Source organism: Chaetodon trifascialis, chromosome 13 (assembly GCF_039877785.1).
Source record: "Chaetodon trifascialis isolate fChaTrf1 chromosome 13, fChaTrf1.hap1, whole genome shotgun sequence".
Taxonomy (NCBI): domain Eukaryota; kingdom Metazoa; phylum Chordata; class Actinopteri; order Chaetodontiformes; family Chaetodontidae; genus Chaetodon; species Chaetodon trifascialis.
In genome coordinates this window covers 9,795,156-9,822,667 of record NC_092068.1, presented here as the reverse complement: position 1 = coordinate 9,822,667, position 27,512 = coordinate 9,795,156, and the positions used below count along the sequence as shown (strand labels likewise).

Here is a 27,512-nt window from a genome sequence, read left to right as displayed (position 1 = left end):
TGCAGGAGTCCCTGGAGGAGGGGTTACTGGAGAGAAGCGAGTAATCTGATCAAGAAAGGTTGGATGAAACATACTTTAATAGCAACAAATGACACAGGCCAATCTCAGGCGGTCGTCTGGAGATGATTGGTAGCTCAATCTGGATTTTTCCTGGAAACAGAAAGTGTTTTGGCTGCAAGGGCGGGCCTATGTCAGTCCCTATTGAATACATTGAACACAGGACTATGCCTATAATTAGTAGATACAGTATCTGAAATCACCCATGCATGACACTGAATGCATAAGAAATAAAATCAACCGGATGTACAAACATATAATTGATTATGTTCCAGGAAGGGCTTTACATCTTAGAATAAGCAATTAATTGTGGTCGGCCAATACTTTCAATTATTTGTAACTGTCTTGACAATTACAAATTACTTTAAAGTAAAAATCACCAAAGAACTTTGGTTAGTTGCGAAAATACCGTAATAAAGTAAATGCCACAGTCACATTAACCAATGTTACTACATCTCCCATGATGCCGTTCTCTTCATTTCCTGCTACGCATGTAAATAGCGCAAAAGCCCCGCGAGGAGTGTGGCCCACATGAATGCCTGTTGTTAAAAACTAGTTAATACCAATTCTTTCACATTGTGGGATACTTAGACTTTATTCAGGCTGTTTATTATTGCTCGAAGATGACAACTTTTATGTGTATACGGGGCTGTTTCGTCTGGTAACCTGATACTTCCTGACAGATGTAAAGTGTTGTGTCTCGTTATATTTGGTCTGCAGCACTGGCTTCAGTGGCTAATACAGTTGAAATTTAACCCTAACCGAGCTGAAAATATTTGAATTTACTAACAGACAACACCGAAGGCATGAATAAACGAGAAGGTAAGACCGACTTGTGAGACTCAAGTCAGACTAAGGTTTAATCAAAGTTGTGTCGTTGGTTGCTATCAGCGTTGGATACCTCTGCTAGCTGTAGTTAGCTAACAATAGAGATATTAAAACCAACTCGTAGTGTGATAGATATCATTAATTGTAGATAAAGGATGTGTGTATGAATGTTGAAACAACTCATCTCACAGTAACGTTACTGTACCTGAGCTCAAGTTGGTTAATTTGACAAAGCGTTGGTCCCAGCAGGGACAGCAGACGCACTTCAATTCTGCTTACATCATAGATCACGCTAGACTGCAGGGATCAATCATCTTCATTACCGATCAGTCAGCCCATGTTTTCTCTTGTCATGTCTTTAAAAAGTTAGACTCATAGTTGAGAAGTTGGAGCCAGTGATTTTTATGTATTTAGTTATTTTGAATGTTTGAGCAAATAATCTTTGAGTTTTAGGAATTAGTGACAGATTAATTTATAGTCCTTAAAATGGGGCAAGACCTAGAAAAATGCAAAATATTACAATTCTCAAAGAACTCCTCTGTGTCTTTCGTGTCTTTTGTCAGCCATGCCTTTCAAGCTCCACATACACTGTCTGTAACACAGACTTTCAAGTGGAATTCATAAGTTTTCATCTTCATACAAAATAACCCTGATGACATTAGGGTAAACTGATCTTCATTCAAGGAGGCCAGTTTAGATGAAATTAGCGCGATTCGTACTATGTATGACCAAACGGCAGTATCACCCAACCTTTTCTGCCTCATGCCAGGTGAAGGATGTCCCCGGAAAAATGCTGATGCAGCGCAGGACCGCGACGTGAGTGGCAACCCAGCTTCACCTGTCCTCACTGTTTTCAAAGGTAACAACATCCTCAGCATTTTAACAGCGTTTTTCACCCACATGCTTGCTGTATTTCGTTAGTGTCCAGACGTCTGTGCTCAAACTAACTGTCTTTCTGCCTTTACAGTTTTTCAGCAGGAGCTTGACACCAAACACGATAAATATGAGCGTCTTGTTAAGATAAGTCGAGATGTCACCATCGAAAGCAAGAGGACCATTTTTCTTTTACACAGAGTCAACAGGTATGTACTGTTGTAGAAAAGCTCAATGGTCATTGGCGCCTTTTTATTTTGGGAGGGTTTGTAGATCTTTTCACTTTATTCAACTGCTTACTGTAATGTGATTTCTGTGTTATTACAGTGGCCTTAGTTTTAATTGTTCTGTTTTAAAGGGGCTTAAAGAAAGACATTACCTTAATTTTAATTACAGTTACACATTGATATTATCATCAGCATTGCAAAATAACATTAAAGTGTTTCTTAAATCTTTCACTTTTGAATCTTTCCTGTTCGAGGAGACTGTTGTTTGTGTTACTACATTTGAACTGTCCAAAAGCATCGTGATGACACAATGTCAAAGTTAAAACGTTTGCATTTCTAACTCTAATCCTGTGTGTTTCGTCTGGATTGGAAGTGTACCAGATGCAGAGGACATTCTGAGAGAAGCAGACGCCAAACTGGATGGAGTCAGGCAGAAGATTGGTCAAATTGCTGAAGAGCTAAGAGGAGATGACATCTATCAGTTTCACAGAGCTTTCACACCAGGTGAGTTTCTGTAGAGCTTTTTTTTTTCTCCAGGGTTTTCATGGTTACGAAATTCCCGTAAGTGAAAAATTGTTTTCCTGGCCTGGAAATGGTTCGGAATTAACAGAATGTTTTGGAAATAAACATTCTTTGGCTATTATTCAAAATTTGTTTGTAAAAATCCCAAAACATGCCAAACGTTCAGCAAATTATGTTCCTTCAAATTTAAAATCTAGTGCTGTGCTGTGTGGTTGTTCAGACATCACTAATATCACTGGACCGTGCAGCTAGTTGGCGGCAGGAATGTCTAACAAGCGAGTTAAGTTAGAAAGTTTGCCTGTCTGCAAAAATGCAGGGAAGTGTGTGTTAAATAATGTGTGGCTTTTGAGCAATAAATATAATCTACATGGCTCAAGAGGGAGGTGGGCCCCGGCTGCGCTGGATGCAGCCTCTGCACCAAAGAGTTTGACATTGGCAACGTGGGTCAGCCATGCTAAAGAGTAAAAGCATCAAGACAACCAAAATAGCATAGACAGACCAGATAATGTTACCACTTCCAGATAGCTGTGAGACAACTCAATCAATCCATTACTCATTAATCATTTCTTCATTTTATCTGACTCTTTCCCAACCTTTTTATTTTGTTTATTGAATCTGTCAGATCAGTGCCTGTGTAATTGCATTTAAAAATGGTTATCAGAGGGACTGTGCGAGTGTCAACTAGCATTTTTTTCCAGCGTAAAATAAGTCACGGTCTGTTGAAATGATCCTGATTTATTACATGAAAGACCTAAGAGACAAGGCTGAAGTCATGATCATTAAGAACATTCAAAATAAACTTTAATCAAAGTGTGTGACATAATTCAGTGATCATTCAGATGAATCAGTCTCACACCTCACTGAGTATCCCACCGACAGTGTTTGCATTTCACTGCTTTTACTGATTTTGTGGTTGTATTTATGTATGTTCAAAATCATTTTCCTCATTTTTTAAGCAGTTGGTAACAGCCTTTAGTTGCATTTCCACCTTTTGCTTTTCCATGTTTGCCCTATTTTTTATGATTTAGATTATTTTATTTTTATTTTACTTTATTTATTTTTAGACACAAAAACCATACCAGCATACATATATGCATGTAATTACACACAGTCCGTCTCATAGCTCATACAGTAGCTTTAGACATACACACAGTACATGTGTACACACAGAGATGCATATAAATACATTCTTTATCCTTTGAATCTGATCTGACCTTCATAATTATTCCAATAGTCACATCATTTTTACAGTCTGGGATTAATTTCTGTCAATATAATAATAAATTCCTCACATTTAAAACAACAAAGGAAAGGAGCAGCAAAGAACGCAGGTTAAAAAAATTAATTAATTCCTATTTGTGATTTAGGACAGGAGCAACTAAAGACTGGGAAAGTTGTGGAACGCTCCAAAAACACCTGATTGGAACATTCCACAGGTAAACAGGCTCATTGGTAACAGGTGATATGATAACATGATTGGGTATGAAAGAGGATGGACACATGATTGGATAAAGGATATGACTCCATGGGCTCAGGAACACTTTGTAAAGCTGTTGTTCGTAAACACAGATTGTTTGCAAATGATTGCATTCTGTTTTTAGTTATGTTTTAACAACTCTTGTGGACTCTGGGCTGTATTGTTGCTGATAGTGTGAGAGCGTGACCTTGGTGCAGGCTTGGATATGATCGACACACCCTCTGATAAACTTGTTATCCCACTAGTATCAGTATCAGTTTTTGTCAGCGTAGCCAAAATGTCTGCAGAGTTTGGAGAAAAACATTACTGGGAGTGAGGGTGAGCTGTTATCTAGCAGCTGGGGAAGTCATTTTTAGATTGTGGTCACTCAGGAATCACCGCTGCATCCTCCGCGACGTGACCAGTGGCAGTTCCCACCAATTAGACGCTTCATTTTTTTTCCATTTTTATCGTCTTTATTAGATTGAGACTGGGCTCACTGCACAGGCTCTCCAGATAATCTTGGCTGGACGTGAAGTCTCCAGGCATGTGTAATGGGTCTGCTCTTTTTATATAAGGACCATTAAAGATATTGTGGGCTAAATCTGAACATAATTGCCGCTGATAACAGGGCAGAGCAGCTCTTTGATAAGCTCTTTAGTTTGACCCAGCTAGAAGCCATGAGGCAGTGCAAACACAAGTGTGCTGGTGGGGCATTTCCCAGGGATCACCTGCAACTGAATGTACCGTTCTGTGGTCAAACATTAAGCTCAGTTCATCTGTAAATCGTCTGTGGGCATTCACACGCACGCACGCACGCACGCACGCACGCACGCACGCACGCACGCACGCACGCACGCACCCAGCCCTTAACTTTTCCAACTGCTGTGCCAATAAAAGTCCAGCCAGTTTTCTTTGAGTCATTGTTTAGACATCCACAGTAACATTTTTTTCCGGGTCTCGGTGACCAAAGGTGACTGCTGCTTCAGAGTAAATAACACGAGCAGCTCCCGGCTGTAAACTCAGGAACTGAACTCCGCCTGTGTAACCTTTTCATGTCATATCCTGCCCGCCTCAGATTGTGTAGTATTCTCTTTAAGCCAGTGTCACAGCGTTGGGGGGCCACTGGCAATCCTTAGGTGTGTGTAGGCTGACAGTGTAAGCATTAGTTTATGTGGATCTCCATAGTCATGACTAAATAAGTGAGAGCTTAACAGCCAAACACTCTGGCATCATTATGAGCAGCATTACACGCAGCACGGCTAAAACTGAAGAAGAAACGTAACAGATGGATGCTTTTTAGAGCTTTTATTTACAGAGAGCTGTTGTAACGTGGGACCAAGAAAACATTTTCCAACTAAAAGCTCCTGTGCTGTTGGCACGTAGAGCCGAGTATCACATACCTCGCTCTGCTTACCAAGGGTGCAGTGCTGTTAGCTTGATGGGCACACATTTATCTCAGAGCTAAAAATAGCTCAGGGAAGCTGCTGATGTTAAAAAAACACACATCACTACATGATGTTTGATTCCAATCTCAGACGTCTCTCATCTGAAACAAACAAGCAAGGGGCCACAGAGCTTTTGCATTTGCTTTAGAACTTAAACCTTAACAGGAGCAGTGAACGTCAGCTGAGGGAAGTGGAGATGAACCGCGCTCTGCTCCCGGCTCTCTGTAGCACGCTGCGGTTGCACTACGTGGAGATGCGAGGCCCCTTTGAAGTCCAGCTGCCGCTCTGAAAGTAAACTTCAGACACAAAGTCTTCCGTCCTGTCATTATTTGATTGTTGTTTACACAGGGCCCGAAAACAAATGAGGTGGTCATCTCAGCCCAACCCAAAAAAAAAAAAAAAAAATGGCCACTGTAGTTCAATCAAAAGACAGCGACAGGAAACAGGTTTCATTTGAATCTTTATCTTCATCTGTGATCTATACTGTGCAGATAGCATGCAGTGTTTATACACACACTCTACGTGCTGTGCTCAATTTCATGCATAGTTGATCTTCTTTTTGGTAATAGTGTTTTTTATTTTTGGTAAATCACAAATGCACCATCCCTTAATCCTGTTTATATCCAGCAGCAGGAGCAGTGAAATATCTCCATGTTATTCCAGTGTTATGTGACATTTTGTTTCCTTTCAATGTAATTTCATGCATTAGGGATCCAGGAGTATGTGGAGGCCATGTCCTTCCTGCACTACATCCGTCACCGCAGTCTTATCAGCCTGGAGGAGATCAACGCCAGACTGGTGTTCATGAGGACAGAGCGTGTAGATCCTGAGGTAAAGTGAAGGAAACTTTGTGGTTCAGCTGCATGTGCTGATTGTTTTCATGTCCCTTAGAGTGTTCTCCAGTTTTAAAAATTAAAGGAATAGTTTGACACTTTGAAAAATACGCTTATTCGCTCATGATGTGAGCTTGGTCGCTTAGCCTAGCTTAGCATGAGGCCTGACTTTGGCACAAAGTTTGCCCAAAGTTAAAAGTAGCTTTATATTTAGCGTACAGACATGAGTGGTGTCGATCCTCTCACCTAATGCTCAGCAAGGAAGCTGTTGCCCAAACTCTCCAGACTATCATCATGTTGAATGTTCATTTTCCATTATTTGACATGAGGGAGGGAACCAATGGGTGTTATTATGTTCCACATTTCTAAGCATTATGTGTCATTTTATCCACTCTGCCTGTTATTTTCAAACGTGATGGGTGCCTGTTGATGCAGACAGAATTGCTTGCAGCCTAATATCCTGTGGCGAAAGCATCATCATGCTTGAGGAGCATTTTTCTTACTTCTACTAGAAGCGCAGCTGAACAACAATGTAAATGTTGTTGTCACCATCAATCTGGAAATAAGAGTTTCTGTGCACAGTCTGTCTAGTGTTGAAAAAGTGTTCAGAATCAGTGTTTTGTTGACATTCGTGTGATTTTTCGATTCTCTCTCATCGTGCGTTCACCTCAGGGCTCAGCTGAAGCCCTGCCGCTGGGAGCTCAGGTCCTGACCTTCCAGGTGACGCCCTCAGACTACCTGCTCGGCGTGGCCGACCTGACTGGAGAGCTGATGCGGATGTGCATCAGCAGCGTGGGCAACGGCGACATCGACACGCCCTTCCAGCTGAGCCAGTTCCTGCGGCAGATCCACGACGGGTTCTCCTACATCGGCAACACGGGCCCCTACGAGGTGTCCAAGAAGCTGCACACGCTGCGACAGAGCCTGGGCAAGGTGGAGGATGCCTGCTACACCCTGCGAGTTCGCGGCTCAGAGATCCCGAAGCACATGTTGGCCGACGTGTTCTCCAGTAGGACCACACTCATCGACCCAGAGGAAGGAGTGGTTTAAGTCCTGCGCAGCCACCACCGCATTATGTTCTCTATGGTGTCATTGTCTTCTTTAGTTTTACTCCACTTGGATGTATTTTTAATGGGATTTGGAAGATGTTAAATATGTATTGCAACATGCTGATTGTTGTTATTGTTGCAATAAAGCCAGATTTATAATAGACACTTTTTTTTTTCTTTGATAAAGATCTGATGACTTCACTTGTTTTGCATGAATAAAAGTTCTGTGCCAAATATACCATGCTGTCCCTGTTTTAAGCTGCTTTGATAATGTGTGTGTTTATTTTATTTTCCTCTTTGCCCTTCCCTCTCTCTATCACACTCAGATAATCTAAGGTAGAACCACTGGCTGCCTGCACTCACTGCATTCTGTGTGGAGGAGGAACATGTGACCTTTGTACATTGTACGTGCCTATTCTCTGGTAGGCCCGCTGGCACACACACAGACACACACACAGCCCCTCGCCTCCTCATTCTACCATCTTTAAACAATCCTCACCACCGCGTTAATTCAAAATAAGATTTGGTGCACGCCGAGACATATTCCTGGCAGAGACCTGATGTCCTCTTGCTGTTTTCTCATCGCCTGGTGCCAGTTATTACCTTCCACATATTTTTGTTCATGAGAAATGGTCACTTACGGGTCTGATTGCTGAAATGTTTAAACACAAACAAGACTGCCTTTGTGTACCTTTTCCAGTTTCCATCCCAGACAGCAGCAGTTGTGCTTCAAAGGCTGCTATTGCTCATCTCTGACAAGGTCAAATGGGGCTTTCGGCTGAAATGCAATTCTTTATGCATGTAAATGTGAGAAGTTTGGGCGTTCGGTTGCCTGATTGTATTTATCCACAGATAAGATCATGCGTTATTTCATCCCTCTTGATGTTCTGTCGACCGTGAAAGGTTTGACTGTAACCCAAGTCTGCCATCTGCTGGCCAGTATCAGCACTACACACGGGCGACCCGAGTCCTGTCTTCAACTCGGTGTTGTTGCAAGACGTTTGGGAGAAATTAGCTATAAATTATTATTATTATTATTATTATTATTATTATTATTATTATTATTATTATTATTATTATTATTATTCATTACTGTACGAACTTTTTGGGGGGTTCTTCAAACAGTCCAAATGTAAAACATTACTTTCAGTGAAGCAGGAGAGAGTGAGAGTAGTGTTTTTACACAAACTGTATATTAAGATTGATGACATCTCATAACCTCCATACAAGTTCAATCACAATTGTAGCAGTTAGTGATAGGGAGCTGCAACATGCACATAAAATTATTACTATTAAGTGTATCAAACATTTTTTTTCCCTGTTGAAAAGAGATATTTGTAGCAGATGGAGTCTTCTACAGCTCGACGACATTAACAAGCAGGAACAATATACAGACCACTCGCACTATAATCTTTGTAAATCAAAGTAAACCTCAAAGCTACTCCCGTGTAAAGCCTGACATCTACTGCTGAAAGCAGGGTATTTTCTTCTTATTAATGTATAAAACAGTTTGTCTCCGAAATCTGCATGTCAAGCAGCCCGAGGCAGGGTGTCCTCCTGCCTGAGAAAACCTCTGCTTGTCAAATAAATATTATTTGAAATGCCATTCCTGATTTTTTTTTTCTTCAAAACCTGAAAAAATTGACATAAAAAATGACTGATGTTTTAAAGGTAAATGTGACAAGAGTGGCGGTGAAATCACAGTTCACCATCTTGCCCATCACAGATAAAAAGTAAGTATAAAAAAGTAAAGATAACATAACAAGTGCTTTAAAAATACTTCTTGCTGGATGTGCGAGTTTATAGAGAGAGCAGAGAGAGAAGCTTCTGCTGGAAGCCACCAGTGTTAATGATGACGCACAAGGAAACACTGAGTTGTTTCATGAACCCAGAGACATTAAGCGCCTCTAATCTTTAATACTGGACAGGTGATCTCACTCTACAGTACATGCGTAGCAATGGATTTCATCCCTTCTGCCACCCAGCTCTCTAAGCCCCATAGTGTGGCCTAATGAAGTAAAGGCTGTGCTCTGCTGAGCTCTACACCACTGAGTCTTGTTCATCAGCCAGCCGAGCTGAATGAAAGGCCCATTTGGATGTGTGCGAAGGAGGATGAAAAGACTCTGCTCTATGTGGGGTCTCTTCTCATTCATCCCCTCACTGCGCAAACAAAGGAACACTTTTGTACTTATACCAGGATGTGTTCAGGATGTGTAAAAATACGCAAAAATAACATGCATTTTTGCACACAAACAGTTAATTGACCTATATTCAAGAGTCTAAATCAGCGGTCCCCATCCTTTTTTGCGCCACGGACCGGTTTCACGTAAAGCAATAACTTGCCGGACCGGCATAGAAACGAATAAAACTAATTATTGAAAATACAACTCACCATTACCCTGAATGTAGTTGGAATTAGTGAGAGCCTTGCGCTTGTTTCTCTTCAACGAGAAGGCTTCATTGCCTCATTTGCGCGCCTGTCGCCAAATATTACGCAGAGCGGGCTTGGTGCGTGAGAATCACCTGAAGCGATAAACCCCTATTTTACGGAGGACTGCTGATATTGTCTCTTTATGCAGCTTTCTTTCTCTTACTCATTTTGCTAGTGGCCTTACTTTTTACTACCGTATAACGTGACCGAGACGAGCGGTTTGACATGTGTACAGAGTCAGAGTCGGATGCACCTGATTTTCAAAATAAAGCTTCTTTCAGACTCTGATGATCACTAAAATATTTTTTGCTCAGTCTCTCTGCGCGGCCCGGTACCAAATGGCCCACGGACCGGTACCGGTGGTTGGGGACCTGCGCCTAAATAACACTTGGATAGTCTGACTACATATAGTGTCACCAGTGCAGGCCATATGTGTCCAAATAGGTGTTTATTTATGCAGTTTAGAAATGTCCATCTTTGACAAACGAAATTGCCAATTTTTGGTTTTCCAGTGCAATGGTAATTTAATTTAAATGTGAAACCGTTGTAGTTACATTTAGACTTTAAGACAATGCTATACAAAACTCAATAAGTATGTGCATTTGAACTTGTAATACAGTTTCTGTGACTTTAGCAGCGTTTAAGGTGGCAGGCTAATATCCTCCCTTTCCTGCACCAGCCCAGCTGCAGTAATGCTCCTAAAATAAAGCATGCAGCAGCTGATGTGTCCGCTGCAGGGCCCTCAGACTGCCTGCCGTGTCTGTGAGGCGGTCTGAGGGAGTCTGGAGTCAAATTCCTGAACACGTAGGAGCTCCTCGCGCTGCTCCAGCGCGACGCACGACGCAGGGGCGCAGCGAATAACGGATTACTGATCAACTGATTGATGACACACAGATTTATCCCGGCTGTTTCTGCTGCCATTCGAGCATATCGTCGGATCTTTTTGATTACCATTTCTTTCCTCCGTCAGAAACATGACACGAAGACCATCTTTTCTCTCCAGACCGTCTGTTTATGCGCAACTTGAGCCACTTGTGTGCCGCAGAAGAGAAATGTAACAATCTGAACTACAAGCATCAATTCTTGTGTCAGGAAATGTTTCTTCTGGACAAAGGAGCGCGTATGAAAAGCCGGTTTCACACGTTAGTCCGAAGCGAGAGGAAAAATAGACCAGCCCGGGTTCACTTTTCCACAACGGAAATGAGATCAGTCCCATCGCTTGGCTCCACTTCTTCTGAAACATGGTCGCTGTAACTCCATGTAGAGCCGGGATCTGACATTGTTTAACTTTTGGCCACTCACAGCTTGTCGTGAATGGAAAGATGTTTGCTGGACTGATGGGGCTGGAAAGTCACAGCAACTCTCTGCTTCACCGCCGCGAAGTCACGGAAGGTAGAGATCAATGTTTTTCTAACCGTTTCTCACATTAACCAGACGCTGATCTTCTGCGTAAAGAACCACAGTGGGGGTCAGGAAGGGTGATTATGAATTTTCATCAGGAGCTTCACATTACTTTAAAATTCTATACATGTAAATAACGGATCAGCTGCATGTGATGTGAATAAACTGAAGAAAGCAACACAATAGCAGTAGTCGAGGGTCCTTACATGAGACTGTGCAGTGGGTCTAAATATTCACTGTGTCAGCAGTGCTGGTCCAGCTCATCCTAAACAAGAGCTGAAAGTCAGCATGCTGCTTTGCACTGTGATGCTTAGTAAATAATCAGACTGTGACTGGAGGAAGAGGAGGATCTGTGTGTTTTTCAGTCCTACACTGTCAGCTCTGTTATATGGGCTGTGTTTGCATCAGTCAGGTCACAGAGGTCAAAAGCTCCCCTCTATGAGTGATGATAGGTGATTATTTGGAAGCGACTAAACGCCTCTGAATATGTAGACAGTATGGAGACAGACTGACTCCCTCGAACATTATTTACCCTGCATAACTGACTTGCATGTTTTGCACGCAGGCTTGTCGGTGTCATATTTCTGTATCTGATGGGATGCCTGTAATTACTTGTCTTCATTCAGATCTGGACAAACTTAAACTAACCATGTTACCCCCTCAGCCTGTTTGACTCTGTACAGTTTCAGTTTCAGGACTTCCTCCATGTGAGGACGTGTGGTACTTTTTGCATTGTTTTTTATCTGTGTCCTTATCAGACAATTAACCAGTGTTTTACGGCATGCAAGCCAACTTTGATTGTAAACACAGGGCAGCATTTATTACTTGATAAACAGGCTATTCAGTGTGTGAGACAATTCACTGTCTAAAGGGAGGACCTGCCTGAAGAATGCTGTCATTGGATATGTACACTTACACGTTCTGGACATTTTAAGTAGATTAATCCATATATCAAATGATCCAAACTATAGAAAGCGTGAGGACAGCAGTGATAAGGTCATCTCAAGTCACAGTTAATCATTTGGCACAATAGAAGTTTACATCATAATAGTTATCTGAACACTGTTAGCATTTAACCTCATGAAGAAATTTGAACGTATTTCATTTTTTTGTGGCGCAAACATTCTCACAATGTCAGTCTCTCACGGCTGTATCTTCACTCCACTCCACTCAACCATATTCAGCTGGTTTATGACCCTCATGTGACCATAAAGGAAGTGCGGAGCTGATTTTCTTAGAAAAATCTCAGCAGAGAAGAGATTCCATTCAGACATGATAGATAGATAGATAGATAGATAGATAGATAGATAGATAGATAGATAGATAGATAGATAGATAGATAGATAGATAGATAGATAGATAGATAGACTTCTAGGTCATTTGTCACCACCTCTTTTTTAGACTCATTGCTGACTTTCACTTCCCTCTTCTGTTGCTGTGGCCAGTCACAAGTGATGAAGTATTGCACATCTGCCGAGCAGTGCTGCTTCTCAGGAGGCTGCTGACATCCAGATCTGCTGGTGTGTGTGTGTGTGTGTGTGTGTGTGTGTGTGTGTGTGTGTGTGTGTGTGTGTGTGTGTGTGTGTGTGTGTGTGTGAGGGTGCTGAGCTTGTTCCTCAAACGTTTGTGTTTTTATGAGATCCTCCACATTCCTCTGCTCTTTGGCTGAAGCACTTTCAGCAACCAATGGGACGTGATGTTTAACCTACGGGCTCTGAGGAGGGCCTCTTTAAACTCCAAAGGTAAATAATCCGGCCTGTCCGGCTGAGACGCTTCTCAGACTTCGTGCAGACTTTACATTAGCAGCAACATTAGCAACAAGTTGCAGTGAGAGCGCTGCCATTGTTGGAGTTGGATCATTTGGGCCTCGGTCTTGAGCCACTTAAGCTCTCTGTAGGTTTAGTTGCTGCTTCTGCCGGAATTCCTGGCAAACTATTTCAGCACAAAGCCTGGCAGGAAGCAGAAAATGACATACCTCTGAAGCCCTTCGATGTAGATGCCCCCCAACACACACACACGCACGCACGCACGCACGCACGCACGCACGCACGCACGCACGCACGCACGCACGCACACACACACACACACACACACACACACACACACAATGAGCCCAGAAGCATTTCCTTCCCCTTCACTGAGAGGAGCTGTCTTTGTGTAATCGAAGCATGGCGAGGATACCGTAACACTTTCTTTCAACAAGTCTTTCACTTTCAGCTCTGGAGCCCTTTGACCGGGCTCTATATTCTGTTTTGACCACGCCAGATGGTGGGCGGTGAGTGGTTGTATTTGGTGCCTATGGTGAGTGTTGGGTTTCTTAAATTGGTTATGGAACAGTGGCCACGTCTGCAAAGAAACACTAATGGAGCCATATGTAACATGAGCTTTAGTGTGATGGTCCCAGTGGACTGACTGAAGACCATCCTCTGCTACACATCCACTCCTCTCACTACAATTCCTGTCTTCCCATCAGTGTAACAGCCCATCTCTCCCTTAAGTGGTGTCTTTATGTGTCTCTTCCTCTCCGGTCACATGGGATAGTTTAGTAGTGACATCACTGGAGGTCATGAGGGGTTGCTGTGGTTGCTTTGTTGTGTTCATGGTTTGCTTCCTGTGGTGCATTCCTTTCTTGACGTACAGAGACAGACACAGAATTTGGATCAAATAATATTCACAGGTTTTAACAGATGATAAAATTGATAGTATTGTGTGATATTCTAATTAGGTTCAGATGTGTTTGATTGTAACTAATAGTCTACAACTGCATGTGTTTCTTTGTCAAAAAGTCTAACAGGGTTTTACAACGACACCAGTGTGAATGCTCCCACTGTTATCAGTACAAAACACTATGTGTCAGTGTGTCTTGAGTGTGTGTGTGAGTGGGAAGAGAAAATTGAGAGGCAGAAGTGAAAGAGAGCAGCACAGCTGTACACAAAGGGGCTGTTGATTCCCCACATATCAGCCTGCCTCCTCCTTTGAATCCTACACAGTCTATGTATTAATCACGTGAAGCTGCAGCAGGTGCCCAGCTCTGAACACAGACTGGTCTTTATCATCCTGCTTCACTCTCAGACCAAATAGTGTTTACACTGATGTTTTATCATAGCTCATTGCTTGGATTACCCACATCTGTCTGCTGTGTGTGCTGTCTGCTCCCCCATATTAATCTAATAATTTTATTCATCTAGAAGCAATGCCAGGGGTATTAGTATGGTATTATTACATGAGCTGCATGTTTTTGTACATCTTTACATTAGTTCATACTGTGCAAATGACAAATGCAAGTTAAACTCTATGGCCGCTATGATGACAATGAACCTAAGAGCAAGGCAGGCTTCATCATATATTTATTTCAAATCATGTGGCTCTTCGATTGTCTGCATCGGTTTCTCACAAATCCAGCTGAAATTTAAAGCTACACTAATCAACGCTATCTATTAAGATATTTCAGATATTTCCCTCAAGAGTTAGTTGGTGAAGATCAGGCAAGAGCTCGAATTAGAGATACTGTCGGGTTTATATTCACCACAAATACAACTTCAGATGAATGCTAACTGTTTGCTAACATGTTAGCCACATTAGCTCTATAAGAGTGATATACTCATATGTCTATGTTTTGTTTGAAGTGGCAAAAAAGTGAAGTAATACAGCATAGCATGTATTGGTTTTGTTGCTTTTCCGTGTTAAACATGTCACAGCGCTGCCAGTGAAGTACAGCTTGTCATTTTGCTGTTCAGAGCAAGCTTTGTTTGTTTTTTTCTGCCAACATGCATCAAATTGTTCAGCATTATTTCCCCTCCAGCCCTACAATGCCTGCAGACCCCCAGCATGGCCCGACCCACAGTTTGAGACCCTCTGGCCTAAGCCAACATGGCTGTGTTTTCAAAGATAAACATCCAAGTGTAACTTCAGGAAATATTGTTCATGTAGTCCACTCCTCCACCGAGAGGCGTGTCTTAACTCAAAATGACTGTGCGGCTTTGGTATTTCCCAACAGCTGGAGCAGAACTCTGGGAACTGTCACACAGCTGCCCAAGTTGTTTTTCATTCAGTTAGCGATGCTAGCTTGAAGGGACTGGGTGAACGTCATTTGGGTTTTTGAGCATTAACTACATGATATTTTACATTCTTGTGTAATTGGCACATTTAGCGTCACATTTTCCTGATGTACTCCATGATTCCACAGCTAATCCTGTGAGCTCACTCTTTATCTTCCTCATGACCGTGTTGTCCAGCTTAACGGTTAATCTCTGCATCGACAGGTGGCAGAGCATCAGGGACAGCTGGCAGCTCCGGTCGTAAGAGGCTCCACCGAAGACCGGGGTACATGAGAGGAGAGCAGTCCAGAGTACAGAGCACTACGCATGGGCAGAAGGAGGAGGAGGAGGAGGAGGAGGAGAAGGAAGCGAGGACCACTTGTATTAGGAACGGAAAATCTGGACGTCACACTGAGGCAACCAGCGCTCAGAGGACGAGCCTGACACCTGCTGTCAAAGTGTCTTTAATAAATCAGCAACAGCCTGATAAGCTCACATGTAACTCCTGGAAGAGTAATGGTTTTCTCTGCTCTGTTAACCATCCTCTTCCTCCTGTGGACTGCAGTGCCATTAATGGCACTTCCAGCCCCCGGGGTCCGTCCTCTCTGCCACAGAATGAACTCATCTTAAGCCCATGCCTGGCCCTCCAGTCCTCACCACAGGACTCCTTTAACTCCAGCTTCAGTTTCATCCAACAGTCTCTCAACTCCGGTCAGAGGACAGACACAACCACTGCCACACCATCCCGAGAACCAGAACCACTAAATAAGTCAACTGAAGCACCGAGTTCACCTCAGACAAAACCAGCAACTTTTTCCATTGAGCAGAATGTCTCAATGCAGTCAGATCCTGTCCAATCGCTGCCCTCCTCCACCCCAGGCAGCCAGGCAGACAGACAGGAGCTGTCATTAGATGGGAAGTTTTGGCGGGAATGTCTTTGGGGTGACAGGGAGGTTACGTCCGCCCTGCCTGACTCTGACTCTGTGGACATCGAGATCACCTCCTCGCTGTCTGTGGACTCAGACACTGCCTCCGCCTCTTCGGTCACCTCTGGCTATGAGAGCGCCACGCCAGCCTCCGACCAAGGCTGGGACAACCTGGTGAAGAAGTACGAGGGTGTGCTTCAAGACTGCCTCCAAAACAACCGCACTCACACCAAGGTGGGCATGATAGGCTCCTGATGTAAGGATGAGATGCAGGCCTGTAGTCACAATCACCTGTATTAAGTTTAAGTCAATTCCAAGACCAGGTACAGGGACAAGACTGAGACAAAACAGACATAATTTGACATTTTGGGAGACACTTTTTCACCTTCCCACCAAGTTAGATAAGAAGACCGATATCTCATGTCTATACAGTAAATATGAAGCTACAGCCAGCAGCTGGTTAGCTTAGCTTAGCACAATGAAGCAGGGGAATAGCTGGGTTGGCTCTGTCCAAAGGTATTAAATGTGCCCAGAATTTCACAAGAACCACAGTCAAAATCAGAAAACATTTATGATTCGGTTGATTAGTCTTCCCTGAGTAGCAATGCTGAGTAATGATAAAGAGGTTTAAACCAGTCCTCAACTTGTTGACCGCTGCCACTTTTGACACAATGGTCATTGCACCCATGCTTTTCCTTTTTTTTTGGCCTGTGGGGACAGTTTGAAGAGCATTGCCCTCTGGACTGTTGGGTAATCTGTTCTGTCTTCTGTCTATTGTGTCTCCCTCTCAGATTGAGTCCATGATGTTGAAGCTACAGAGACTCCAGCAGAAAGCCATTTTGGATGACGACTATGACGCAGGTGAACTAAGACTTGAGCCGTTGCTGTAATAAGTAGGTCATTTCAGCTTCTGTTGATGAGGTTCTGAGGTTGTGGATGGATTGTTGAGCGCTCACTGGGAGCTAACTTGTGTCATGGCTTTCTTTTGATAATTTTACTCCTCCTGAAGAACATGAGGACAGGAGGGCAGCGAACAGTGAAAATAGACTTAGTGGACAGAAAGCTGAAGCAGCTTCACAGAATCCAGTGGTCTAATTTATGGGATTCTCCATTGTATATCAAGGTTTCACTGACTTATTCAGTCAGGATCCAGACGTTTAGTTCAGACTCAGTTTGATGTTTGGATTTAAGATGAAAGAAACAATGGGAAGTGGCCCAGTTGCCTTTATTGGATTTCTCGTTAACTGAATTAGTTATGGACCAGATGACATATTTGATAAGGCATGTGAGGGCAGAAGGCCACACTTCAGTTAGAGCTGAACAAATGGTTTGTTGTTTACTGAGTCTGACATACATTTCACAGCCAACTTACTGGATAGTTTACAGGTTTTTACTGCCCAGTGTTTAATAGAAAGGTTTCATATTTAACAATGTGGCCTATAAATGTAGCATCTATTATTGGAAGATACCATTGTTCTGTGGTTTTTCTAATGTGTACTTGTTAAAACCTGGACAGAGTGAGATGACTGAAAGCGGCACAGACAGGAGGTAAACCTGGGACTTCTGGGGCTTTGTGAACACCAATTTATGTTTCATCATCTACAGTTAGCTTTTGATAGTTTATCTTTGAAGGCTTCACAGGAAAGAACCACAGCGTCCTCAAACTTAACAAATTTAATCTGTCTCCAGAAGGAACTTCATTCATTTAAGAGCCTGTTTGACCTGAATACTTTTTCTAGCTGGCCTGAGGAAAGTTTATTTGCACAAGGGGACCATATCCTGACCCATTTCTTGGACCTTGTGACAGAAATAAATATGAACATCTGCTGTCCTGTAGACCTTGAACTATTTAAGCGGGGTGATTATTTGGGTCAGTATGTCTTGTCAGGTTTTCTGTTTGCCTTTTGATATTGTGCATCCCAAACCTTTTTTCCACACCTGCTGACTTCTTATTCTGTTTTTCTGTCGGCAGGACGCCAGAAAAACTGAAGAGCAACTTTCCATGAAATGTTGTAAACAAGAACTAAGACAGTTGATTAGAATTTCTTGCAGATCAAGATCTGAATGTCTTACCTTTAAATCATTTTTAAATTTAACCATGAAGCCAACAGAGAGGGCTGATTTGAAAATGTTTGTTTACAGGATCAAGAAATGAAGTATTCTTCAGATTTCAGTGATTCTTGGAAACAGCTCGCTAATAATTGTTCAGCACTGACATAAATTTGTTCCCTTGAAGTGCCTTCTAGTTAAGGGGTAGTTGGGTAATTGAATGAGGAGTGATGCATGTGCAGTCACGTTATTTCAGTGAATGTAGGCTGCATAGATTAGATTTTATGGCTTATTAGAGTAATGTGCTCCCTGTACAGTCATAACACATCAGTAACTCAATGGAGATCCTATGTGTCTACACTCGCTTGAGCCTAGTTGCTAATAACCGAATAATTTCATAGCATATGTCGCTGCATGTTATTCAGTGTGCGTGCATGTGTGTTTTCAGCTGAGCGTTTTGGGAAGAAGCTGGAGGAGCTGTGCAGGGAGCGAGGTGCTCTGAAGCTGGGTTTGCCCTCCAGACAGCCCAGCGTGGCTCTGTTCCTTGAGCGGCTCAGACAGGTGGTGCACAGCGCCCTCCAGAGGGCAGACTGCAGTCAGTGCAGGTCAGTCACCCAACAGCTGGCAACAATGATCCCATGATGTTTTAGTGTATACACAACACGCACTTTCGTACTAATTTAGGAGCCAAAAACCGAGTTAAGCTTTCTGATATAATCAAAAAAAGTGTCACAGAAATCATAAACTACTGTTTTGACACTGAAGGGTAATATTTTTCCTTTCTGAAACATTAAAATGAAATGTTTAATAATAGTCAAATTGATGTTAATTGAAATGAAAGGTAATATGACGTGATCAAATTCAAGAAAATATTTCCCTGTTTTTTATTTTTTTTTAGTTTTTTAGATTTCGTGTAATGACAGCACTGGTGTTGTGTAATTGACAAACAGAAACAGAAGTGGTTATTTTAATACACTGTGATTAACAATAGCACAGCCCTACTGGGTTTGCTTTATTGAGTTTGACAGGTTGTTCAGCTCTCGGGAAAATTAGCATTTTCACAGCTTTATGTGGTGAAAATGAGGCTGTAAACTTTGTCTTGTGATCATGATCATGCTCTGTCTTCCATTATGATGTTGTAGGACAGAGCGTTGGGAAGGGATGTCAAAAATAGCTCTTGTGACAGGAAGGAAATCAGGTTGGGCCTCTCTCTCCAGAGGGTATCCTGAACAAATGTAACGTAAAGCTCATGCTGTTTTTTCCATACATACCTCCATCTCAAAGTGTCACTTTTGAAAATGATAAAAAAAACAGGAAATAACAAGGTTAAGGTCTTACTTCCCAATATCAGCTCACTTTAATTACCCCTGAAAGAAACCAAAAAGACTGAAATGTGATTATGAACAATGAGAAAAGTCAGGATTTAAGATGTTAAAGCATCACTGCTGAGGCTTTCCCAGTGACTGCTTTTCTGTTGTGTCACTGGTTGCAGGGAGGATGCAGAGCCTGATGCAGGGGAGCAGTGTGACTCATTGCAGGGTCCACTCCATCGAAGAGATCATCTGATCCAAGAGAAACGGCTGGTCGAGGTAAATCCAGCTGACACTGTGTCATAAAGACTTATTGTGGTCCATTCTGGCACGTTGTGTCACGTGTGTGTGTCCCTGACCTGACTGATGTGAGCAGTACCATTGCATTTTCTTCCCTCACCACTGAAAAATGAATTAAATTTCTAAAAGATAGCGAATTTCATTATGTCATTGCTAATACCTTTAATATGGAACTCATATTACAACATAATAAAACTGACAAATGCTAATATTTTATAGAAGGACATACAGCTTATATTTGTAGCTCTTTTTATAAGTTAATTACAGAATTAATTAACTTTGGTTGTTTCAGGTTATGTTCTTGTCTGGATAATTGAAAAGCTACTATGTCATCAAATTTAACCTAATTTATTACGGTCCCAATTAGCGTAATCAAAATTGGTTATTTTTCCAATCACGACCACAATAAGAACACTGTCATGTCCAACACACATAGAGAGCAGAACAATAGCTAAAGTTGATGAGTAACACCTAAAAAATAAAAGTAAGGGTCATAAATAATAATAACTCTGGGCAGGAGGAGATAGCAGAGCTGCAGCAGAGGCTGACGGAGCTGAAGGACCGCAGTCGACGCCTGGAGCAGCAGATCCAGCAGGAGGAGCAGCAGGTGGAGGCTGAGGAGCTGGAGGGCTCCGTGCTGCGGAGCTGCACCGTGACCCAGCTCCGCGACATGAGCCGGACCCTGCAGGACCTGGTCACCTCTGACAACCGCATGCAGATCTCTGTCTCTCCTCCACCCTCCACGCTCAGGTCAGCAACATGAGCACACAGGATTTTTCACCAGTTCCTTCTCCTTACAATAATAATAATGATATGAAGACACATAACATATTTCATATAAATGCTTTATTACCGTATATTGTTATTATTACATTTGTCTTATTATTAATGAAATATCAGGCCCCATAAAAAAGCTTCAGGTTACGAGGGAATCAACCTTACTGTTCTCCGGCACAGGATTCGATTGAGGGAAATATACTCATGTCATTTTTATGTGATTGGTGCATAAGGAGAGTCAAATCCAGATGAGTCAATGAAAGCATTCACTGCAGGACTTTGGACATAGTCCAACTGTCCAGAGGATGTATGTGCTTCTGCTCTACTTAGTGTGTCAGAGCCGAGAAAATGTGCAAATGTATGTGGAAAATGTCAAATTGCTCTTGAGTGTTCTGTGAAGAAACATTTTCACACCTTAGACATTTGCATCTTACACCTAATTATGATGGTTTTCCCGATTAGTCGCTGGAGTCAAACTCTGATTGGCTGAGCCTTGCTGAACACCATAACTGTGAAAAGGATTTACTGACTGGTCCATCACATGCAGCAGTGATATGATTGGCTGAAGGTTGCACTTGTAGCATGAATTCTAACAAATACACTGATTATCATTTGTGATTTTTATGTATTCATACATGTATTATCACAGTCTAAGTCAGACATTTTTTCACAGTTTGTAAATGGCAGGAAATTTGAAAACCATCTCATGACGTTTATGACACAGAAAACAAACAAACAACAAAACAAGCATCAACAGCGATAACAGAAAACAGACTGGCTTTCCTTCTCTCACTGCATCCTCCGTATCAGCCATGATGTCCACCTTTGTCTGCTGTTTGTCCTCCTCTGACTGCAGGTATAGCTCTCATCTCCAACAACTGTAAAATATGGAAGAGCAGCAGTCCCTGAACTAGCGATTTGTACAGAAAATAAGACATGCAGTCATTTATATAATCAGTTTTTAATGACTAATTCTTTAACTTGAATGTAGAAGGTGATTTTATTGTAATCAGAAGGACAGATTTCAATAGTCAGGTAATGAACATGTACAGAGACGTCTTGAGAGGTTTTTCAAAGAAAGACATATCAGAGAGCAATTTGATATTAATATTATGATATAAAAAATCTGAAACCATCTATCTTTCACTGGGTTAAAAAGAAACCTCTGTTGAATATAAAGCATCCAAGGTCTTGTATGATTGGACAAAAACTCTGCTGCCCTTCTGTTCATTTACTGTAGAGGCAATAGTGTTGTGTTGAACATTTCTGAAAACACATCTCTACTCTGGTTCATTTATTTAACATAAAAAAAAGAGGTTTACAAAAATGAGACCTCATCATGCAGTGGATCGTTCCCCTCACAGTGGATCGTTCCCCTCACAGTTCCTGCAGTACTGCCAGTCACCAGGTGGGGCTGCTAGAGAGCTGTGAGTGGCAGCGACAATCCTCAGCCCACAAATGTTTTCCCTGTATCATGTCACGTAGTTTCTTATCAATAAATTAGCTCGTTTGGAAGAGGATGTGTTGGTGCAGATCCTCTGTTTCACTAAGTCTTTGCCTTCCAGCTTCATTCATCCTCCAACAAACAAAGTGGCGTTTTGAATAAATCAGCAGGGTCGTCTTATCTGGTGCCAAGAAACTACAACTGAGTCAAAATCACACCATCGTGTTTCAGCCCAATTAACATTTCTAATAACTGCACAGAGGAGCTTGACCACTGAAGAACACACAAAAAATAGATAAAATTGCACACAGGTTTGGATTTATTTGATGACATTTAGTTCTTTTGCCCGTAAAGACTGAATGTGCTTATTGTAAATCACATTGCTAAATGACTGTAATGTAATGCAATCATTTCTAAGACTTTACGAGGAATGATTTATTTATTTTCAGGTTCAGAGAGGATGTGTCAAGCAGCCACTCGATAACTACTTTTTCTTTATTCCCTGTGCCCTCAATCCTCTTCTCTCACACCTGCTTGCGCCTGCTTTGAATTTTAATGGTTTTTCTCAGATGTAAATGATTACTTTGCATCATATCCTCTGAAGTTAATAGCTTGCGAGGGAGCACTCAGGAAAGCCTCTCTGTCTTGCCACTCGTTAGAAAGACATGTAAATTGTACTTATCGCCTTCACGGTGGCGTGACCCACCATCACTGGCATAATTTGATATCTGACATATTCTCACCCCAACTGGAACGCATTTATACCCGCTACTGATTGAAATTGCAACCTCAGATTGGATATTCAGCTGCACATCTCCTCTCTCTTTTCAAATAAGACAGGACATTTCTTTCCCAAAGCAAGGTTTCCTTAGGGGTACTGGATTAAAGAAATCTATCTGGAGTGGCTACATCCCTAAAAAAGGAGGGTGCTGTAACACTGATGTTCAGAGACAACGTTTCAGTCCGGCTCACCCTGAACACTGGCTTGAATAGCATGAAAGGGCATTCTGATTTTTGAGATATGACACAATTGGGACCCTCTCAAGGTGACTGCATTGTGGATAATGGATTTTATGCTCCATTTTTTCCATCTACTAATTGATTTATAACACAAAATAATGTGACCTTAATGCTTTGTCCTGTGTACATACAGTACACAGCATTCCTTATATGACATTTACCCTTCATGTGCTACTATAGCCCCTTGACTCTAATGCGCCAGTCAATGAAAACATATGAATGAATCCATTCGTTTTGTTTTTGTTATCCTGGAGTTTGGACTTCACTGCGTATGTGACGGGCTAATTTGAAATGACAGATTTACAGATGACAGAGACCAATCATCTCACAGCACAGTTTTGAGCTCAGCTGCCTTCCCCAGATTTGTATCCACTTGTTTTCAAGATGTACAACAACAGCTAAATTATTTTAATTAGGGCTTTTGGAAACAATATTATCTCAGTTCTTTGGAGGATATTGCGCAGTTATATATTAAAAGTGACAGGCAAGATTATTATCTTGAAGGCTTAGTAGAAAGCTTGACTAGAACAGTTAATGGGAATGAACAACCGGTAGGACATGTCAGTGCTTAACATAACTGCAAGGAGGAACAGTTTGACAATTTGGGAAATAAGCTCATTCACTGAGAGTTAGATGAGGACATCATTACCACTCTCATATCTGTCCGTTCAATACAAAGCACCAGCCATCAGTAAGAAGTCACTGCACCCAGCAAAGAAATAGTCTGGCACATAACCCCCATAAAACCCCAAATTATCTTCACACTTCAATTTTTGCACAGTTTAAACAAATGTGTTAATTAGTGAGCTTTTTAGCTACTGGTACACAGATTCTGCTGCCTTTGGACAGAGCCAGGCTCACTGTTTCCAGTCGTTATGCTAAGCTAAGCTAACTGGCTGCTGGTTTCATCTTCATATTGAATAGTCATAAGAACAATTTGGAGCTTTTCATCTAACTCAAGAGAGTGGATTTCCTTCTAGATAGTATGTAAACATATTCTGGTTGAGGATGTCTGCTTGAAGCTAATGTCCACTGCAAATGAAAAGATGTGGACTATTGGACAAGATCTTTTAAGAAATTCTTTTATGAAAGTTGTAAGAAATTCAGCAACTCTCTTGGTATTTGATTACCCACTCTGTTCATCAGCCAGATGACTGCTGGGCTCCCCATTGACATCTATTGATTTCACTTGAAGCTCCCCAAAGAAAGAAATGACTTTTTGTGCTGCACTGTAAACTTTTTATTTATTTTTTGCAGGCTTCAGGAGCAGGAGCAGGCGCTCAATCTGTCCATCAAGGAAGCGACTGCTAAAGTAAGCCACTGCTCCTCTCACCCGATCCAGTCCACTGCAGCTCAGCCTCCCCTCAGCATGTCAGCAATGACTGAATGCACGTTCTAATGAGTGGCAAATCAAAATAGAAAGCATGTGCTGTGTGTCAGAGTGTTAAAAATTCATGCTATCTCAGTGTCTGTACTCGTGCTTATTCCTATTTGATAAAGCAGTGAACTCTCCACAGTTGAGTCGAGTCATGTTGGAGACGATGTTTTCAAAAAAATTCTCCCCAAAAATCTTCCATAAAACACTTCAGTGCTATAGAAAAATACAGCTATCTGATTTTCTGTGTATCTCAGATGAGCAATAACCAACTAAAGTAGTAATGTTATGAATTTGCAAATTGTATTAGCTTTTATTTTACCGGCAGTGAAATTCATAGGTGTACAGTATGTGTACTTTGTGAAATACTTGTTGAGCTAGCATGGCTTTGGTGAGTTTTCTGTGTGTGTCACTGGTGTGTTCCTGCGCGTGAAAGGCTTTGCGTGCTTCCCTCTGTATGCGCTGTGTCTCTGGAGTTTCCCCTCGCTTCTCAGGGGTTTGCTTTTCACTCTCACTGATCTCTGTACATGGATCTCTGCAGCTGGAAAAAGCCAGAAGCATCAGAAATCTGTCAGAAGTGGTGGTTTAAGGAGTGAGAGAGGCGCAGCAGGGGACAGAGGGCCTCAGAAAAGACCTCTGCACTGTTACTGTGTCCTTTAGAAACCCATCATCAAATGGTCAGTTGATGCTGCAACTGCGCCTCAAAGGAATGTATAGGCTTTCCACAAAGACACACTTTTAGCCCAATCACAAGATGGTCCATTGTTAAGCTGAAATGGAAGGTTTTCTTCCTATGTGAGATATCTGCAATGTGGAAAATGGCACACCTGCTGTGACAAAGTGATTGCTGGTGTGAAAGTAACTTTCGCTTTCTCTATTTCCTTTTTCAAAATTGACAAGTAGCCTGATGGTTTGAAATTAAATCACCAATGTCAGAATTTCTACAGTTTTGAAAAGCACTCCAGAGCAGTTTCCAGTTCATGTAACGCGTGAAATAATATTATGCAAGCCTGTTTGAAAAAACAGTTTTTTATATTTCTGTTGGAAGAAAACTCCCTGGAGATGTTCTGCCTCAGAAATACCAACCTATTTGACAGCCCTTTCAAAGTGTTGCACAAAACTGTGTCAGATTCAAGAAGAATATGCGTCAGAAAATCCGGCTCCACATCCCTTTGAGTGGTGAAAATAGTTCCTCAAAAGAAGGAAGCACATCATGGGGATTGTATCTGGCTGCAACTCAAAGTGAATACATTGGAAAGAACAGAGGTTTAAAGGGCAGAGCGAGGGCAGATGGGGGCCAGACAGGCTGTATCTGAAGCCATCAATCCCTCTGTGAATACTGCAGAGCTGAGGTGCTGCATCCCCATCAGGCCTGTGACATTCAGGGTCTTTTTCCTCTCTGACATTCTAATGGCATCTTTTATGGAGATTTCACATTTCCTTGTCTGTCCACGTGAAGGGAGATGCACTCTCTTTCTTTCTAAAGGTTATAGACGAGGTAACACATCGGCGTTGATGCTCTGCTGTGTATTCAGAGCAGGGCGAACACAGAAGGACGGAAATGAATCTGTAAGGTCTTGTAAGAATGAGTGTCAAAAAGAAAATGAAAGCGGAATTGGAAATGAGCTGTGCATCCTGTGGGATCCATGTGTCTGCAAAGGTTTTGTTAGTTACCACCCTCCCCCCTCTCTCTCTTCCGCCTCTTCTTCTCCTTCTTTTCCCCAGGTGGTCATGAGTCAGAGGCTGGGCAGCAGCCTGAGGAGGAAAGTCAGTGAGACTGAAACTCAGCTTTTGGCACTGCATGAAGCCAAGCTGGCGGCCATCTCAGGTAAATCTCCACTCAGCCACACCCCATTGCAACCCTTCCTGCATTTCACATCTTTTATTTACCTCATTTACCTGAATCGCCCACCATTAGCGCCATGTAATTTAAGCTATTAATGATCGAGGCGCTCATTAATGGGCGGTGTAAGCTTAATGTCTTCCTGTGGTGCAGGTAATGACTTCAGCAGTGCCAAGGAGCTGAAGGCTGAGATGAAGGCGGTGTACCTGGAGCGGGACCGGCTGGAGGCTCTGGCCAAGAGGCTGCACAGCCTCAGCTCGGGGAGCAGCCAGGAGCTGACCAGGATGAAGGAGCAGCGGCAGCAGCTCAGGCAGGAGCTGGAGCAGAAGGAGGCTCAGCACGGTGAGTCACTGAGGCCAGTCGACATCGAGTTAACTTAACTGTTTTCATCCCAAAGGAGAAACTGGGCCGCTGTGGGCAACACTAAAAACAACAATTCATCCTCATTACTGTAAGAAAGACTTTCTAAGGGCAAGAAATAATTCTCACTAATGGCTACGACAGCTTTACAGATGTTTGGAGTTAAATCTACATAACTTAAGGGAACAGTTTGACATTTTGGGAAAATAGCTTGTTTGTAGACAGAAATGAGCGGAGTGCTGTTTCACCTGCCCACAAACTGCAGGTTCACCTAACTTTCCAGCCATTTATAGTCTTGGAGAGTTAGTTGACAAACAGATTTTTGTCCCATTGAACCTGCATTAACTGATTTTCGTCCACTTGGGGGTAGTGGAAAGCTTTTAAGTTGACATGGCGATGGCGGTGTTAACAAACAGCCTATTTACACATCCAGCAATTGCAAAGTAACATTAAAATTTATTTGAAGTTTCTGGTCACCTGGCCAATGTAAGCCCAGTATTCACTCTGTTTTTGGTCTCCTGAGGGAAACATCTGTTAAGCAGCTGAATGCTCCACTATGTTCAACAGCTGGTAGTTACTGTGTCTGTGTGCAGCTTGGTGCTGGGCAGGTATTGTGCTGTGGGAACCTTTGGTGATAATAGCTGCTTGCTTGCAATTGGAGTGACTAATGAGCCAAAATGGTAGAGTTTGGGCTTAAAAACCAAAACAATGAGCTGTAAGATGCTAAAAGACTCTTCAGACACTCTCTGTAGGTTCATCATTGCAAGTGACTCCTTTTAAAATACACATAGTCATTTGTGCCATAAATATATAAAAAATATTGGTCATGGCAGCTTGAAATAACATTATAAAAAAAGTTAATTATATAAATGCACAATTAAATGAAAGGACACTCACCTACCCATTGAGGCAAGAAAACGTTTGTTGTATTTTTGAAAGCTACCTC

General features: G+C 42.2%; 2 protein-coding genes across 3 annotated transcripts in view; both read left to right on the top strand.

The window, feature by feature from the left end:
- Positions 1-572: 572 nt before the first annotated feature.
- On the top strand, positions 573-7,526 carry tsnax (translin-associated factor X). The gene is made up of 6 exons (XM_070977240.1): positions 573-879; positions 1,655-1,744; positions 1,853-1,967; positions 2,359-2,489; positions 6,121-6,242; positions 6,917-7,526. The coding sequence occupies exons 1-6, from the start codon at positions 864-866 to the stop codon at positions 7,292-7,294; spliced, it is 852 nt and encodes a 283-aa protein (XP_070833341.1). The 5' UTR covers positions 573-863; the 3' UTR covers positions 7,295-7,526.
- A 3,012-nt stretch (positions 7,527-10,538) lies between these two features.
- Positions 10,539-27,512, top strand: part of disc1 (DISC1 scaffold protein) — a 41,232-nt gene continuing 24,258 nt past the window's right edge. Inside the window, exons 1-9 of one of the 2 annotated variants that reach the window (XR_011603008.1) lie at positions 10,539-11,116; positions 15,388-16,322; positions 16,880-16,949; positions 18,586-18,742; positions 19,630-19,726; positions 20,265-20,497; positions 24,246-24,300; positions 26,089-26,191; positions 26,360-26,548. Coding sequence is in view for 1 of the 2 variants with exons in the window: in XM_070978178.1 (XP_070834279.1) it covers positions 11,047-11,116; positions 15,388-16,322; positions 16,880-16,949; positions 18,586-18,742; positions 19,630-19,726; positions 20,265-20,497; positions 24,246-24,300; positions 26,089-26,191; positions 26,360-26,548 (1,909 nt within the window). In the remaining variant the exon portion in view is untranslated. The remainder of the gene's footprint in view (positions 11,117-15,387; positions 16,323-16,879; positions 16,950-18,585; positions 18,743-19,629; positions 19,727-20,264; positions 20,498-24,245; positions 24,301-26,088; positions 26,192-26,359; positions 26,549-27,512) is intronic. The other variant, XM_070978178.1, reaches the window with a different exon arrangement.